The sequence below is a fragment of the Limanda limanda genome, chromosome 7 (genome assembly GCF_963576545.1).
Source record: "Limanda limanda chromosome 7, fLimLim1.1, whole genome shotgun sequence".
Taxonomy (NCBI): Eukaryota; Metazoa; Chordata; class Actinopteri; order Pleuronectiformes; family Pleuronectidae; genus Limanda; species Limanda limanda.
The window spans coordinates 8,640,898-8,654,133 of NC_083642.1; the positions used below are offsets into that span (position 1 = coordinate 8,640,898).

Sequence of the window (13,236 nt, forward strand, 5' to 3'; positions counted from 1 at the left end):
CTAAAGTTTGATGCTGAACTTGAGGGGGTTGAGGGTGGATGTAATTCTCCTTAAACCAAAATGACCAAAACATAATCCCCATGAAACCAGATTCTTGCTGTACCCTGACGTGCACCCCCCCAAAAATGTGAACCACGCGTTCAGGCGATGTAGACCGCAAGAGCTTGGTAGCATCACTTTCTGACAGATTCGCTGGCATTTTTTAATTGAGTTCCAGAAACTAACACGGACGACGTCTTTCTCTTCTTTGTTGCAGTTCTTAAAGAAAAAGTAACTGATCTTCAACATCTATCAGCTTTAACTCCAACACGATTCACTTAGCAACACTCCCTATTGTTCTGAAGTAAGAGATTAAAAGGACTCGATTTGTAAGACAACAGCTCTTTATGCCATCGTTGCAGATGCAGCAACAGCAAGTTATATATATAGCCACTTTAACCAGGAGATGTAAATTCAGTATTAATCGTGTATGATTCATGGATGAGCTGGACCATTACATAGTCTTGGGAGAATCATTAACATCTGCGTCAGTGGTCACAACTGACTGGTGTCACCATCCATCACTTAGTGGCGTCTTTAATCCTGAACTTTAACTGTTGGCCTGTCACTGTCCAGCAGTGAGTGTGATTAAGAGACGACCAGCTACAGAGTTGAAATTTATCCTAATTACATTGCAGTGATGATATATATCAATAGGGGTAAATCATCTGTAGATAGCACTGCAGTCTGCACACTTAACTGCACCCGGTACAGTGCAGTACACGGCTCACATGCAGATTCCTCCACTCACGCAGGAACAAGGTATATTTATGCTGGCACACTTTCCAGTGGTGTAGTTTGCCTTTTTTCTTAAAGCGAGGATTAGAGATGTAGGGATTCCTCACTTTTAACAATGGGGATGAAAATCGAACCCAATTTCTCTCTGTAATTAAAACTATTCCCAGAGCGAGCTGCAGTAAGGCCTTAACTTTAAGGGGTCAATAGGCGACATGTTTCCAATAGCAGTCTAATTCAATAAGGCCGGGAATGTATAGTGTTTGTAAAGGAATGGGGGGGGGGGATTTAACCCTGACATGAACACAGCATGTAAGTACAATCTCACCTACATGGGCCTGGTTGATAACAATTAGTAGCTTAATGGACTAAAGGTCAGACAATGGAAGTGTCTTTTCCTTATTTCAAATTAGAGACTCTCTAACCAAGAGTTTTAACGATACAAGCTTCCCCTTAGAAATAACTGCTTTACAGCGATATGTTATGACAGTTAACAAGGTTGATTAAGAGTTGAGGAAGTAGAGGGAAGTATGTAAGAAATTTGCACCTTCAGCTGAGATACTATTCTTGACGCTTGACTCTCATCCCTGCTGATAGTTCTCACTGTCGTCATTAAAGTTAAATCCATCACAGCGTGTTTGTGGCTCCAATCTAGTCTGGTGCAGGTGTTCCGATCTTTCATTTCCACAGTGAGGGTGAACAGAACCAGCTCGTTGCTCACAGAGAGAGAGAGAGAAAGAGAGAGAGAGAGAGAAAAAAGCTTTCTATATCATTTGATGCTCACACGTGACAAACTACCAAAAAGGTGCTGACGGATGGAAACCGACAGTCGTCCGTGCGACCTGGTGTTTGACAACTTCTGTCACTGCATCAAACTTTACAAAATGCAACCTCAGCTTGATAGAGAATCATTTGTCTTTCATTCTTGTTGAGTGAGCGAGTCTGAAATCCATCCATCATGTTTACCGCTCATCACTCGGGGGTAATGAGGGGCTGGAGCCAATCGCGGTTGATATTGCATTGGAAGAGGCAGGGTACACAATCGACAGGTCACCACCACATTGAGTGTGAATCCATGCACATGCAAATACACCACTGGGCCTCTCTATCTGCTGCACGCAGACTTCAGCCCAGAAGACGATTGCATAGTTTTGAACAATCAGAGTGAAATTAGATGCTTATGTAACAGCTGTAATTGCTCCTGCAACGTCTCTGCGGTTACCGCTGCTTCCTCCTGTGTTTCTCGAGTGAACTTTCCTGCGTCTGAGGCAGAGTGATGTGGCAAAGCAAGAAAGACAATGGTTGCTGCCTCTGCGGTTGTTCAAGCTTTCTAGCTCGCCACTTAATGTGTCCATGGCAACCGCAGGAGCCGCAACAGGAAAGCGGCGGAGGAGCAAACTCTCCTGACGTCTGAAAACCCCAAATTACACGACACGTCCTCACAACTTAGCAAAGGTGCTAAAAACAGACTCCACAGCGACTGAAGCTCGGCTCTTTGTTTGGAACAGGAAACCGTGCTTATTTGATCAGGTACCTGTCTCGGTGATGCTGATTTCCAGTTGACGTTTGCCACATGGGTCGTGTTGAGCCCCATTATCTCTCAGTCAAACATCCCACATCACAGGATGAGAGAGTTTGTAGTAACGTCCCATTGTGTGCAGGCGTCTTTAGTGATCCCTTCTTTTATGTGTGATCCCTCTTAGATCCGGAGTTTTGATATAAACTCATTTTACGTGCGTGTTGGTCTTAACTTGGAACATTCGCTGGTTCAAGCACTGAAACTCCAGTTTTAGTCTGATTACAGTAATTGCAGGCTGTCATTCTGTCATTCAATTCCAAGTTGGAAGCTTTTACTCCTTCTCTGGTTAATGACTGAGTGTGTGGATCTAATCAAAAAAAAAGATCTAATAGATGTATTTTTTATAAGTAATGACTGATCAAATATATGTGATTAGGTTTTATGACACCCTATACACATATATAATTCCTGTGTTTTGGTCTGGGCCTGCTTCTTGGCTGCTGTGCTGTTAAACAGTCTTATATAGATGTTTTCTTAAATTAATAATAAATTGTCTCAGTGCCACTCTTCATTTCCGTTGCTCTTCTCCTCCACTTCTTTCTTTCAGCCTCAGTAGAGAAAAACCTTTTGGGACGTTCACTTCTTCAGAAAGTAGTGTTTCATGTTCTTGGCCGTGCTGTTGGCCCGGCTTAACTTGACGAGACTCGCTCTGCACCAGGGGGGAACCTGTATTGACATATGGGCCGTTTCACATCAAAACACCACTCACACATTCACCGCAAATTAGTCTCCAAATCCACGCGAGCCAACGATAGCGGGTGAGAAAATGCAATAATCAATGATGGTGGTTTTCTTTACCTCCCTAAAGTTATTTATATGTGCCGACACCAATAAGCACCCGGCAAGTTCTACAGAGGGAAGAAGTGCTTACATCTGATTAGTCATTATCTCCAAGCTGGTGCGTGTTCATTATTTATCATATTCAAAATAGTGCTAATAGAGACCATGTTATTACATTTTATTTTTTAAATTTCTCCCCAACCCTAATGTATTATACCAGAGTGCAGGAAGTGACACACAGTGTAGCACCCTGCTGTTTACTGCAGGTAGCTGTTCACAGGCCCAGTTAATTAATTCATAATTCTAATTATGCCTTATTATATTAGAATTAAATCACACTTAAATTGTGCTGTCTCGAGCTTTTACTTCCGCATTGCAGAGTTTGTTCCAGAAAGTTTTGTCTTCTCATTTACTCAAGTTATAACGACGTTTTAAAGAGAAAGTTCATCCAAAAATTAAGTTTTGGATTTGGCTTCATTGCTGTTTACCCCTGAAACTCCTAAAGTGTTTTGTGGATTCAAACACTTCACCCACCCCTCCATGGCATTGTGGAGAAATTTTGTATTGGAAAAAAATACGTAGGTATTATAAATCTTTCTTTGTCTTTGCCAAAAAAAGGTTTCATAAGCTTTTGGAACTCATCCTGTCCTCCTGTAGAATTGGCCGTCACCAGTTTAAGACAAGTGCATGTAGCCTGCTTGTACTACAAGCGCTTGGCAGAACATTTCCATTTGACACACTCTAGCCTTTTTTAATATAACAAATGACAAAAAGAAGAAGTGCCGGGGCAGTGGTTGGGACATGTTGGATAATATTTTATCGGCTATGCAGCCACCCTGAGGGCTTTAACAGTGGTGAGAGGCTTTAAGCCTTTTGGGTGAAATGGAAATGGACCAAGGTTTTTCTTTTTCCTGATAAGGTTGACTGCGCTGGGCCGTGCGAGTGCTTCACTAACTAATTATTTGAAGCCTCCTCTCAGATTAGAGCAGACATGCAGAGCTTATGGACAGTCGCATAGCAGACAATCAGACCATGTAATAACCAGAGGGGCCAATGTTTGCTCAAATCCACTGTAACACCTCGCAAAACAAAAGTGAGTAAAGCCCTAATGCTCAGTCCAATCCCACGCCACACTGCCTTGATAAACACCGATGCCACCCCCACAATGGACGCCATCTTTACTCTGGCAATTAGGCAGAGTTTTGGATTATCACTTCCTCAGCCCAGTAGACCACAAATCCATCTGGATTCAATTATTCCCTTCCCATGTCTGTGGCCATTTGGGCTTTTTGGGCACATGGCCAGCGGAGACATTCTCTAAAGGCTTTGCTGAAAGTACAAAGTAATAAAAAAGAGACAAAAGGACTTTTATCTCCCTTTGTTATTTATTTATTTATTGTTTTATCACGGCAAGTTTGACAAGTTTATTAAATAAAAGTGAAACCTTGGGAGCTTAGGAATAGTGTCCTGGTAAAACAATAAAGCAAGATTACAGCATAACACATCATTCGGTTTGGGTTTTGTTTTTTAGTTTTTTAAATAAATGCTCTGTTGAATGAAAAAAAGTGTTGCAGTCCTTTCTTCCCCCCCGAGCGGGCTGTTTTTTGATTTACGCCTCCTGGGCCCGGAGTGTCTCCACTGGGCTCTGAGTACAAGAACCCAGAATGCATACTAAAAGGATTTGATTTGCTCTGTCTTGCTGCACCTCAGTGGCATTACTTTGACTTATTAGAAAGCTCACTCCAGGTAAATTGTGAGAGAGGTTTCCAAAGGTCTGGAGACTCTCATCTTTCTCCTTGAAGCCGCTCTCCGATGTGTTGGCTCAGATTCCTCTTTCTGTTCTCTCTCACCCGCTGTCTCTCTCTCTCTCTCTCTCTCTCTCTTTCTCTCGCTCGGTGGATTGGAGAAAAGCGTCTGTGTTCGTTTGCGGGTCTCGCTAAGTACACCTACTGCCTGATCACTGAGGTATGACTAAGTGTGAGGGTGGTAAAGGGAATATTCTCCGCAGGTCTGAGATGAGAGACCCCCCCTGGTGAAGTACAACCCCCGCCCTGTCTGTTTATCCTCCTGGGTGGCTTGTTTCCCTCCCAGCAAATCACTTCCACGGCTGTCATCTCCCGCGTTTTATGTGTGTGTGCTGTCAACTCCTCTAACACGCTCCTCTGTGTCTCCTCTCTCTTTTATCTACAGATGCCGCGGTATCGTCGCAAAAAGGTAAGACAGCACTCAATCAGTCACCTGTGGATCCTCTCGTGTTTTCACACGGGCGCCGTGTAGGAGTGCGTCTCCTGCGCCTTCTCAGCTTTTCCGCTAATGAGATGAATAACACGCCGCGGTGGTGTTGATGTTGATTTGAAATCGAGTCCCTCACTGTTTTTCCGTAACAAAACAATCTGTTTGATTACGGAGTCAATCACTCACACCCACTGACACCCCAGACTCAATTATCCTGCTAACCCACGATGACAGACAGTCTGTGCTTATGCGTTGATTTCTGTACGTCTTGTGTTCAGAGTAATCACGACTCTCTGTTTAGACTCTTCCACAGTTGCATGTGTATGTTAATGTGAGGGTTTGGAGGGGAGGTGATTGCTTTGCATAGTGGGTCTTCCGGGAGAGAAGGAACTCGTGTGTGTGTGTTTGTGTTTTGGGGGGGAAGGTTTTAGGGAAGTACCTGTAGGCTGTTTTGTAAGTTGATGGGGCCAAAGTGTCTGAACAGCTCCAGGGGCGTAGTTCTGAGCGACAGCCTGCAGGTGTGTGCACCGAGCGCCTCCCAGCCCCCCCCCCACCCGCTCTCCGTGGTGGAGATACAGTAATGGCAGAGGGGCGTGTCACGCTCGGTGATTGCGAAGACGAGGAAGAAGAAGCACACGATCGCTCAGGAGAACTCCCCCGCTGATTTTGTTGGAACTTTCTTTGATTCCCTGCTGTGCATCGTGAGAAGTTGGGTTTTTTGTTTTGCTCGAGCTTTTCACCAGAGCAGAACAGACAGCAGGTGAAACTATTTTCATCTTCATGTAGATGTGGTTTAAAATGCACAACATTTATATTTCGGAAAAAACCCTAAACAGCAGGAGTGTGTCTCTCTGGGAACACAGCGACATTTCCCCCCTTTCACACGACTTTGAATTCGTTGAAGCCGCTTGTGGGGTTGCAAAATTCCGGGAATATTCAAAGTTGGAAACTTTCCATGGGAATAAACGGGAATTAACTGGTGAAGTTGTGGGTAATTTATACTAACCGTATTTAACTTGTCATATACAGACATAAAAATAAACATTTTGTTTTGTCATAGGCTGATTTGAGCCCTGAGGAAACTTTGGGCACTTGACTATATGCTTCTGCATCTTTGTGTCATTCTTAACATAGGTCTTTGCACAGTATTTGCTAATGAACACAGCCTTTCCTTCTAGATTGGATGGGGTGAAATGTCTCCACACATGACAGTGCACGTTGCATTGTTCTGTAGAATAAGATGGGAAAAAAGTTTGTTAAAAAACACTAATGCAATGCCAGAGATATAAATAGTTAGCCAAACAATTGGAATCATCTGTAAAAATATTTTACAATTGATGGATAAATGAATGGAAATAGGCTAGATGAACAGATGAACAATCCTCAATCAGCATGCTAATATATTTTCCCCAGTTATATCATCGAAACTTACCTGACTAGTCCTGCACACTACAGCAGGCCTCAATAGCCCTGCTGTAGAGTGAAGGATGCTGGGAGTTATCTGTGCATGTGATGGAAGAATGCACAGTGGAGGGTTGAAACTCAACGTGAAGCGTGTGCTGCATTCCATACATCTTTAAAATAGAGTTTTGAATGAAGTTTTTATTGCTCAGCGTTTATTTTTTTGTTTTTTTTCAAAATTCCCCAAATTCCCGAGCTTAACTTCCCATGGAAACTTTCCGCCCCTTTGCAACCCTAGCCGCTTGTAGATCCAGTGAAAGAGACATTGACGGCGTGCGTCTGTGCGACAGTTTACACTCACACACGTACACACTGTTGTGAGGAGGTGACAGTTTGTCGGATGGACCTATAAAGGTAAGTGATGTGAGCCGCCCCGGCCTCGCTCTCTGATGAATGCTGAACATGAGCGGAGGCTGACACGGCGTACATCATCCCTCCATCGCCACACTGGTATATGTTTCTGAATGAGAGCGAGGTAAATAAGGTCACGTGACCCCCCCGGAGGAGGAATGGAGCTTCTCCTTTGTTCGCCCATACGACGTGTGTGTTCCCCCTTTCAATTCAAATCCCGTTGAGTCGGGAAGCATCTCGAGACACATTCACTGTCGCCCGGATCCCGAACATTAAGGCTGTCACGGAGAAAAATAACCAGCCGCATTCATTCATCCCCTCTGAGTTATAGATGGATATGCAGCTCTGACAGTGTCATTGCTACTGAAGAGCCACGGGGCCTTGAGGCAAAGATAATGTACATAAACTGTGTGTGTCTGCGTGTTTGTGTGTGTGTGTTCATCTGTGCGTGAAGGTGTTTGTGTGTGCAAGAGCGTGAAAGATGGAGAAAGCAAGACATTTGTGCACACCGCCAATGTCATCACACAATCTGTCTATATGCAACACAAGAGAGGTGGTTTCTACACCGGCTGAAAGAGAACATCAGGACAGAACATGTATGAGACTGAAGGACAGCACGCAGTATTAAAGGCTCAGGTCGTATTCAGACTATGGCTGACTAACCTTTACTGTTGTTACCCTCCAATACCATGATGAATACAGAAGCTCATTATAACGTGACCTTATTCTTTATTCCTCTGCTTCTTGCGGAACATCCCCTAATATCTGCCCCCCCCCCCCGACCACCACCACATCCTTTATCCAGCCCCTCTCCCGCCTCTCTCGCCCTCCCTCTCCAGCTCCTCTGCCAAACCAAGTATATTTATGGCACCTGCGCTGGAAAAACAGTCTCCGGGAGACGTCCCTCTAATTTCATTTTCAAAATGCCAGCGATAAATTTATCAAATGGGCTGAATCGAATTGGGAGTCACGCGCAGTGCCATCCGTCACGGGCTGTCCCTCCGGGGCCGGTGGGCGTACGTAAGCCGGCCAAAAACCCTCTGCTGCCAGGAGCAGGAGACTGAGTGAGAGGGAGAGGGGGGGGGGGCGTGGGGTCCTGGCAGGAGAGGAAACCAGATGAATATACCGGGGGAAATCTGCTGAGACCAAAGATGTGTGTGCATATCTTTATCTGCTTAGATGCATATGTGAAAGCATGAAGTGGCGTATGCATAAATGAGGATGCCTGTGTGTGTGCACAGAGGTCAGTGGTAATTCTCCGGCTCACAGGAGCCTCACGCTGGAATCGCACCGGAGCACTTTGCCTGTCGATAATCCATCGATCGCAACACAAGTCAATCGGTTGTTTTGCCCGCTCTTTTTTTTGCATTTGTAAATCCCTCCCGGTTCAAACACCACTTTGAGCTTCATCCCCCCCCCCCCCCCCCCCGCGCCTCTGAAACCCAAGGTTCACACGCTCTGTGCACCCCCCCCACTCCCCTCCCGACTTTGGCACCTTTCGCTTCGCCCTTTTAAAACGCCTTTGTCGCTGCTTTCCTCCAGGTTTCACCTCTCTTCCCCTTTGCCTATCTTTTCCTCCTCTGCTCAGCATTTATCGCTGTGCAGGTTAAGCCAGGCGTGAGTGAGGGTAAAGCAGCTTAGCACTAACAGGACTAATGAAGTCAGGCCGTGTATTCCTCTGACGGGGATCAGTGGCGCTACTCTGTGAAGCCTGTCAGCGTTTTAATGATTAGATGAAATATTCAGACACCCGCTACGGGAAGACAAGCACGTTGATATGTGGTAATGCCCGACTGTGGTCTCTCTGGCGCTGATCCACAAACACTTTATGCATGTGCACGTTTAGGGCTGCGCAGACACATACAGTACATGCATAGGCTTCCACCCCCCCCACTTTGCGACGGTGTTGATCTATGACTCCACTGTGGCATCAAGGGTATACAACAGCAAAGTGATTGGGATGAAAATGGATGACGAAGAGATGCAGAGAACAAGCTCTCTGGCTATTGATTCCCGCTGGAAAGGGGGAGAAAAAAGTACGGCAGAGATTCGCCCCCCTCGCCTTGATGAGCAGATCGTAAACAAACTCCCCACACACGCGATATTCCTAATGCACGCTGTGATCCATGATTCCCTTTCACCGCTTCTCACTTCTGCTAAAAAAAAGCCTGACAGGAGAATCAATCAAAAGGCCGACGTCTCGAAAAGCTTTTTGAACATTTTCGAGATTCGGCTCCAATTCCCTTTAAATCCTATTAGATTAAGTTCTCCCTCTGTGTTCCCACGCGTGTCGTTAGTATGTCTCTGGCGTTGTCAGAGTCGGAGTCGAGGGTGTGTTCTCGTGTTTAGATGCTAAAAACGGAGCAGCGGAGTGACAGAGGCAATGGTTGGGTCAACGAGCTGAGTGAAAAGGTGACCACGAGGCCTCGGCCGCTTTTTGCCCCATTAGCCACACGTGCTAATTTACCTGTCAACCGACTTTGAGACGACGTCGCTCCCCTCCTCTCGTCTCTCTGTCTCGCTCTCTCTCCAGCTCCTTCCTCTCCAAAGTTCTCTGTGTCCAGATCTCTCCCTCATTACATTTCCCTCAACATCTTCCTTCCAACTGAAGCTAAATTGGAGACGTTCTGTCCTCGCGGCAGCACTTTCTCTCTGTCTGGTGAAAAGAGGCTGTTCAGCTCCAGTCGAGGAGACACAGGATTTGAATTAAGTGTACGTGCATTTCTGCCAATGTGCAGCTGATGGTCCCAGTTTCTCTTCTAACTTTTTGGTCTGCAAAGCCTCCCTGAAAGTTCTGGGAAACTAATTGAAAGTATAGTTTTACAGGGGGAAGCACTTTGAAGAACCAAAGCCACCATGAAGAGAAATCTACTGTTAGGGAGCTGTTCGGATTCTTCTTGTGTTACCACTGAGAATTGAAGACAGACGTCACATATATAATATGTATTGAGTTTTCACACAAGGATAATGGTGCCGACTACCTGGACACCAATACTCCAATATTAACCCAATTAATAGAATAGTTTACAATCGATTTTATCTACGGATTATTATCTTGTGTTTAAAATGGCTGATTATTTTTCAGGACCATTTAGAATTTACCTCATTAAACTCCATCTAAACGACTGAAAACTGATATTCACAATACAGTAATCCTCACGTTAGATCCTCGGCCACTAACAGCCTCGGAAATCCTGCTCCGGAAATCCTGTCCGACGCCATCAGAGTGTGATTAGTTTGCAGATACAATAATACACATTAAGTTGAGCACTAGCCAGGGTGTAAATAATGATGTGTGAGGGCCTCGTGAAAAACGTAATGAAATTAAAACCCCATCCTGCTTCCTTGGTCCTGTCAATGATTTTTACAGCCATACCAACGTATGAGCAGCAGCAGCAGGAGAAGAAGTCACGGCTCTTCTCAACCTTTTAGACACAAAATGCATTTTTTATGTTTACGCGATTTTGAGTGCAAATTTAAAACCGCCCGAGTGGCTTTTACAAGAGCATCACTGCCCTTGATTTGTGGCAGCAGCATGAGCTTTTCCACTACTTAACTGCAGCAGAAGCAATAAGTTAAATATTGGTGTGATATTCCGTTTTCGTGTGTCTCAATTTCACATTAAAGGAGTAAACCAGGATGCAAGCACCTTGTGTACGCCAACATGATCCTTTTGTGGAGTTTTGTAGCCTGTAAAATCTTCTTTTAATGGTTTTACCTCGGCTTAGAGGAGCAGAACGAGCGCATACGTTTTTCATTATTAGTTCATCATCATTCGTTCCAAATGGGCGACTCAAAGATTAACGCTGTAACTTTCACAACTTCAACTACACTCGATGACAGGGTTAGAGTAATTTATTGTTTTTTAACACAGATTTGTTTGGGATTTACTTAAGCCTTTGATAAATGAGACGTGTAATACATGTATTTTTAAAGATCAAAGATACTTCCTTCTTTGTTGACTTCACTGGGTGACAGTAAATTCACTGGGTGACAGTAAATCAAAAACAGAAATTAATTTTCATTTAATCAAACAATAAATAACACGGAGATGAGACGGATGCTGAAAATAGAAGTTATAAATGCAGAGGAATGTCACCTTACTTTCTTCAAATCATAATAATGACAAGATGAATAATTCTTATATTTGAATAATGTGGCATCTGCGTTCATAGCAGTGTGTATCTGAAGAGTTTGTATTGACTACAGACATTATATGAGGATACAGGTAGATTATGTGTTCAGTCCCCTATGATTTCTATTCATTTTACTGATTTACCAGGGAATACTTTGATGGATAAATCTCCATTAATAAAACATAATAATCAGGCAAATTCAGTGGAACTGATCCTTATGAGCTTGATTGAATTTAAATAAAATGTTTTAACTTGGTGTTTCTCTACTGAGTGGTATTCTAGTTAATTTGATTAATTTGTTGTAGACTCAATCATTCCAGAGTAGAGTTTGGGTTTAGCTCTAATTAGCAAATTTCATCATTATACCATTCAAAAGTAGCATGTAGTTCAAAGCATCATCACATCTCTGCCTAAGTGCAACGTCCCTGAGCTGCTCATGTTGCTGTAGATTGTTAACTTTGTTTTTCTATCTGCCACCTTAAATATACAGTTTCCTTCTTCGGTCACTATATGATAGTTTTAGTATTGGCATAAAAAACAACTCTTTAATTAAATGAAATCAAAAAAAAAATCTCATATGCACAGAAACTGCTCAAAGGCCTGTGTGTGCCTATGTGCAGCACTAACGACTGAAAGAGTTGTAAGAACATGCCATTGTTTGTGTTCTGCTGAGTCTCAGAATCCCTGCAATGAGAAGCATGATTACTTTGACCTTTCTTTTTCTTTAGAGTCAGCTGGGTGTGCTTTGCGGGAGAGAAGAGTCATTAAAGACATCATCTTGTCTATATTGCCTCCCTCCGGCCAACTAATAAGGTCCAGCATGTATTGAATTTAAATGCCAACACAAGACTCTGTAGGTTTCAGTGCGAACTCCCCAATGAGCACGACTGGAGTCTCTGTGACAGGACCGGTGAAAAGAGACACAGGTTGTGAACCGTGGTACCTGTGCCGGAAAACAGAAAGTTTTGTGTGTGTGTGTGTGTGTGTGTGTGGCTGGCTATGTGAAAGGCTGTTTGTTATTTGTCCACAGGAGGCTGATAATGCGTTTTGTTTGCCAGGCTAAACCCTGCAACATGTCCAAATGAGTGTGAGCCAGAGATAAAGATAAAGACACAACCACACAAAGAGAGCCTCGGCAGACCCACATCTTAGGCTCATTAAGGCCGTCTGGGCATTGAACCCTTTTCAGGGAAAGACGGAGCAGATAAAAGCAGAGACAAGTCAAACAAAAAGAATGGAGATGGAATAAACCACTGACCAGTCTCTCTTACAGAATCCTGTTCTTAAGCCACAACTGCCAATTAGATGGAGGAACAGCCTGTTCCCTTGATGGATGAACTTAATTTAATATTGCCTGCTCTGCTCATTAGGGTGCAACACTGATTGCACCGGTGGATTGAGATTTCAGGCCGTCCATGCAGGCGGTGTGCGGTGTAATTGACTATGTAGAGATAGACTGCAGCTTATCATAACAGTCCTCTCCTTGGTAGAGCGGCTCCATTGAAAAGGTGAAATCGTCTTCGCACCTGATGGTGTGTGGCAGGAATGTGGGAGATTAGACCGAGGCTCCCTGGAGATGCCTTTGTTGCTGTGTGGTGTCGCCGAGGGAAAGGGCCACAGTAATACCTGTTTGTCACGATTCTACAACATGTTTTTGTCACGAGACCGCGTGCTCCATGTCACTTAGACGATTCATACGTCTTTGTCTGTTTACTGACAAAACGCTGCAGTTGGGCTTGAAGACCTGCAGGGGTTTCCCGTTGCCAATGAAGCAAGTGGCATATTGCTCCCAGTAGACCGCTCCTGTGCAGGCCTCCTTAGCAGAGGGATTTGGGCAGATTGGATTAGCCCAGCAAGGTGAAACAGAGGGATACAGATGGGGAGGGACAACGGGGAGTGGAAGATGGAGCACATCAATCT

The 13,236-nt window shown here is 44.3% G+C and overlaps 1 protein-coding gene across 2 annotated transcripts in view; it reads left to right on the forward strand.

The window, feature by feature from the left end:
* Window positions 1–13,236, forward strand: part of LOC133004892 (cadherin-4-like) — a 222,935-nt gene that overhangs the window by 95,619 nt on the left and 114,080 nt on the right. The window contains exon 3 of one of the 2 annotated variants that reach the window (XM_061074447.1): window positions 5,324–5,347. The exons of the other annotated variant lie outside the window; for it this stretch is intronic. Within the exon in view, the coding sequence (XP_060930430.1) occupies window positions 5,324–5,347 (24 nt within the window). The remainder of the gene's footprint in view (window positions 1–5,323; window positions 5,348–13,236) is intronic. 2 annotated transcript variants of the gene reach the window in all.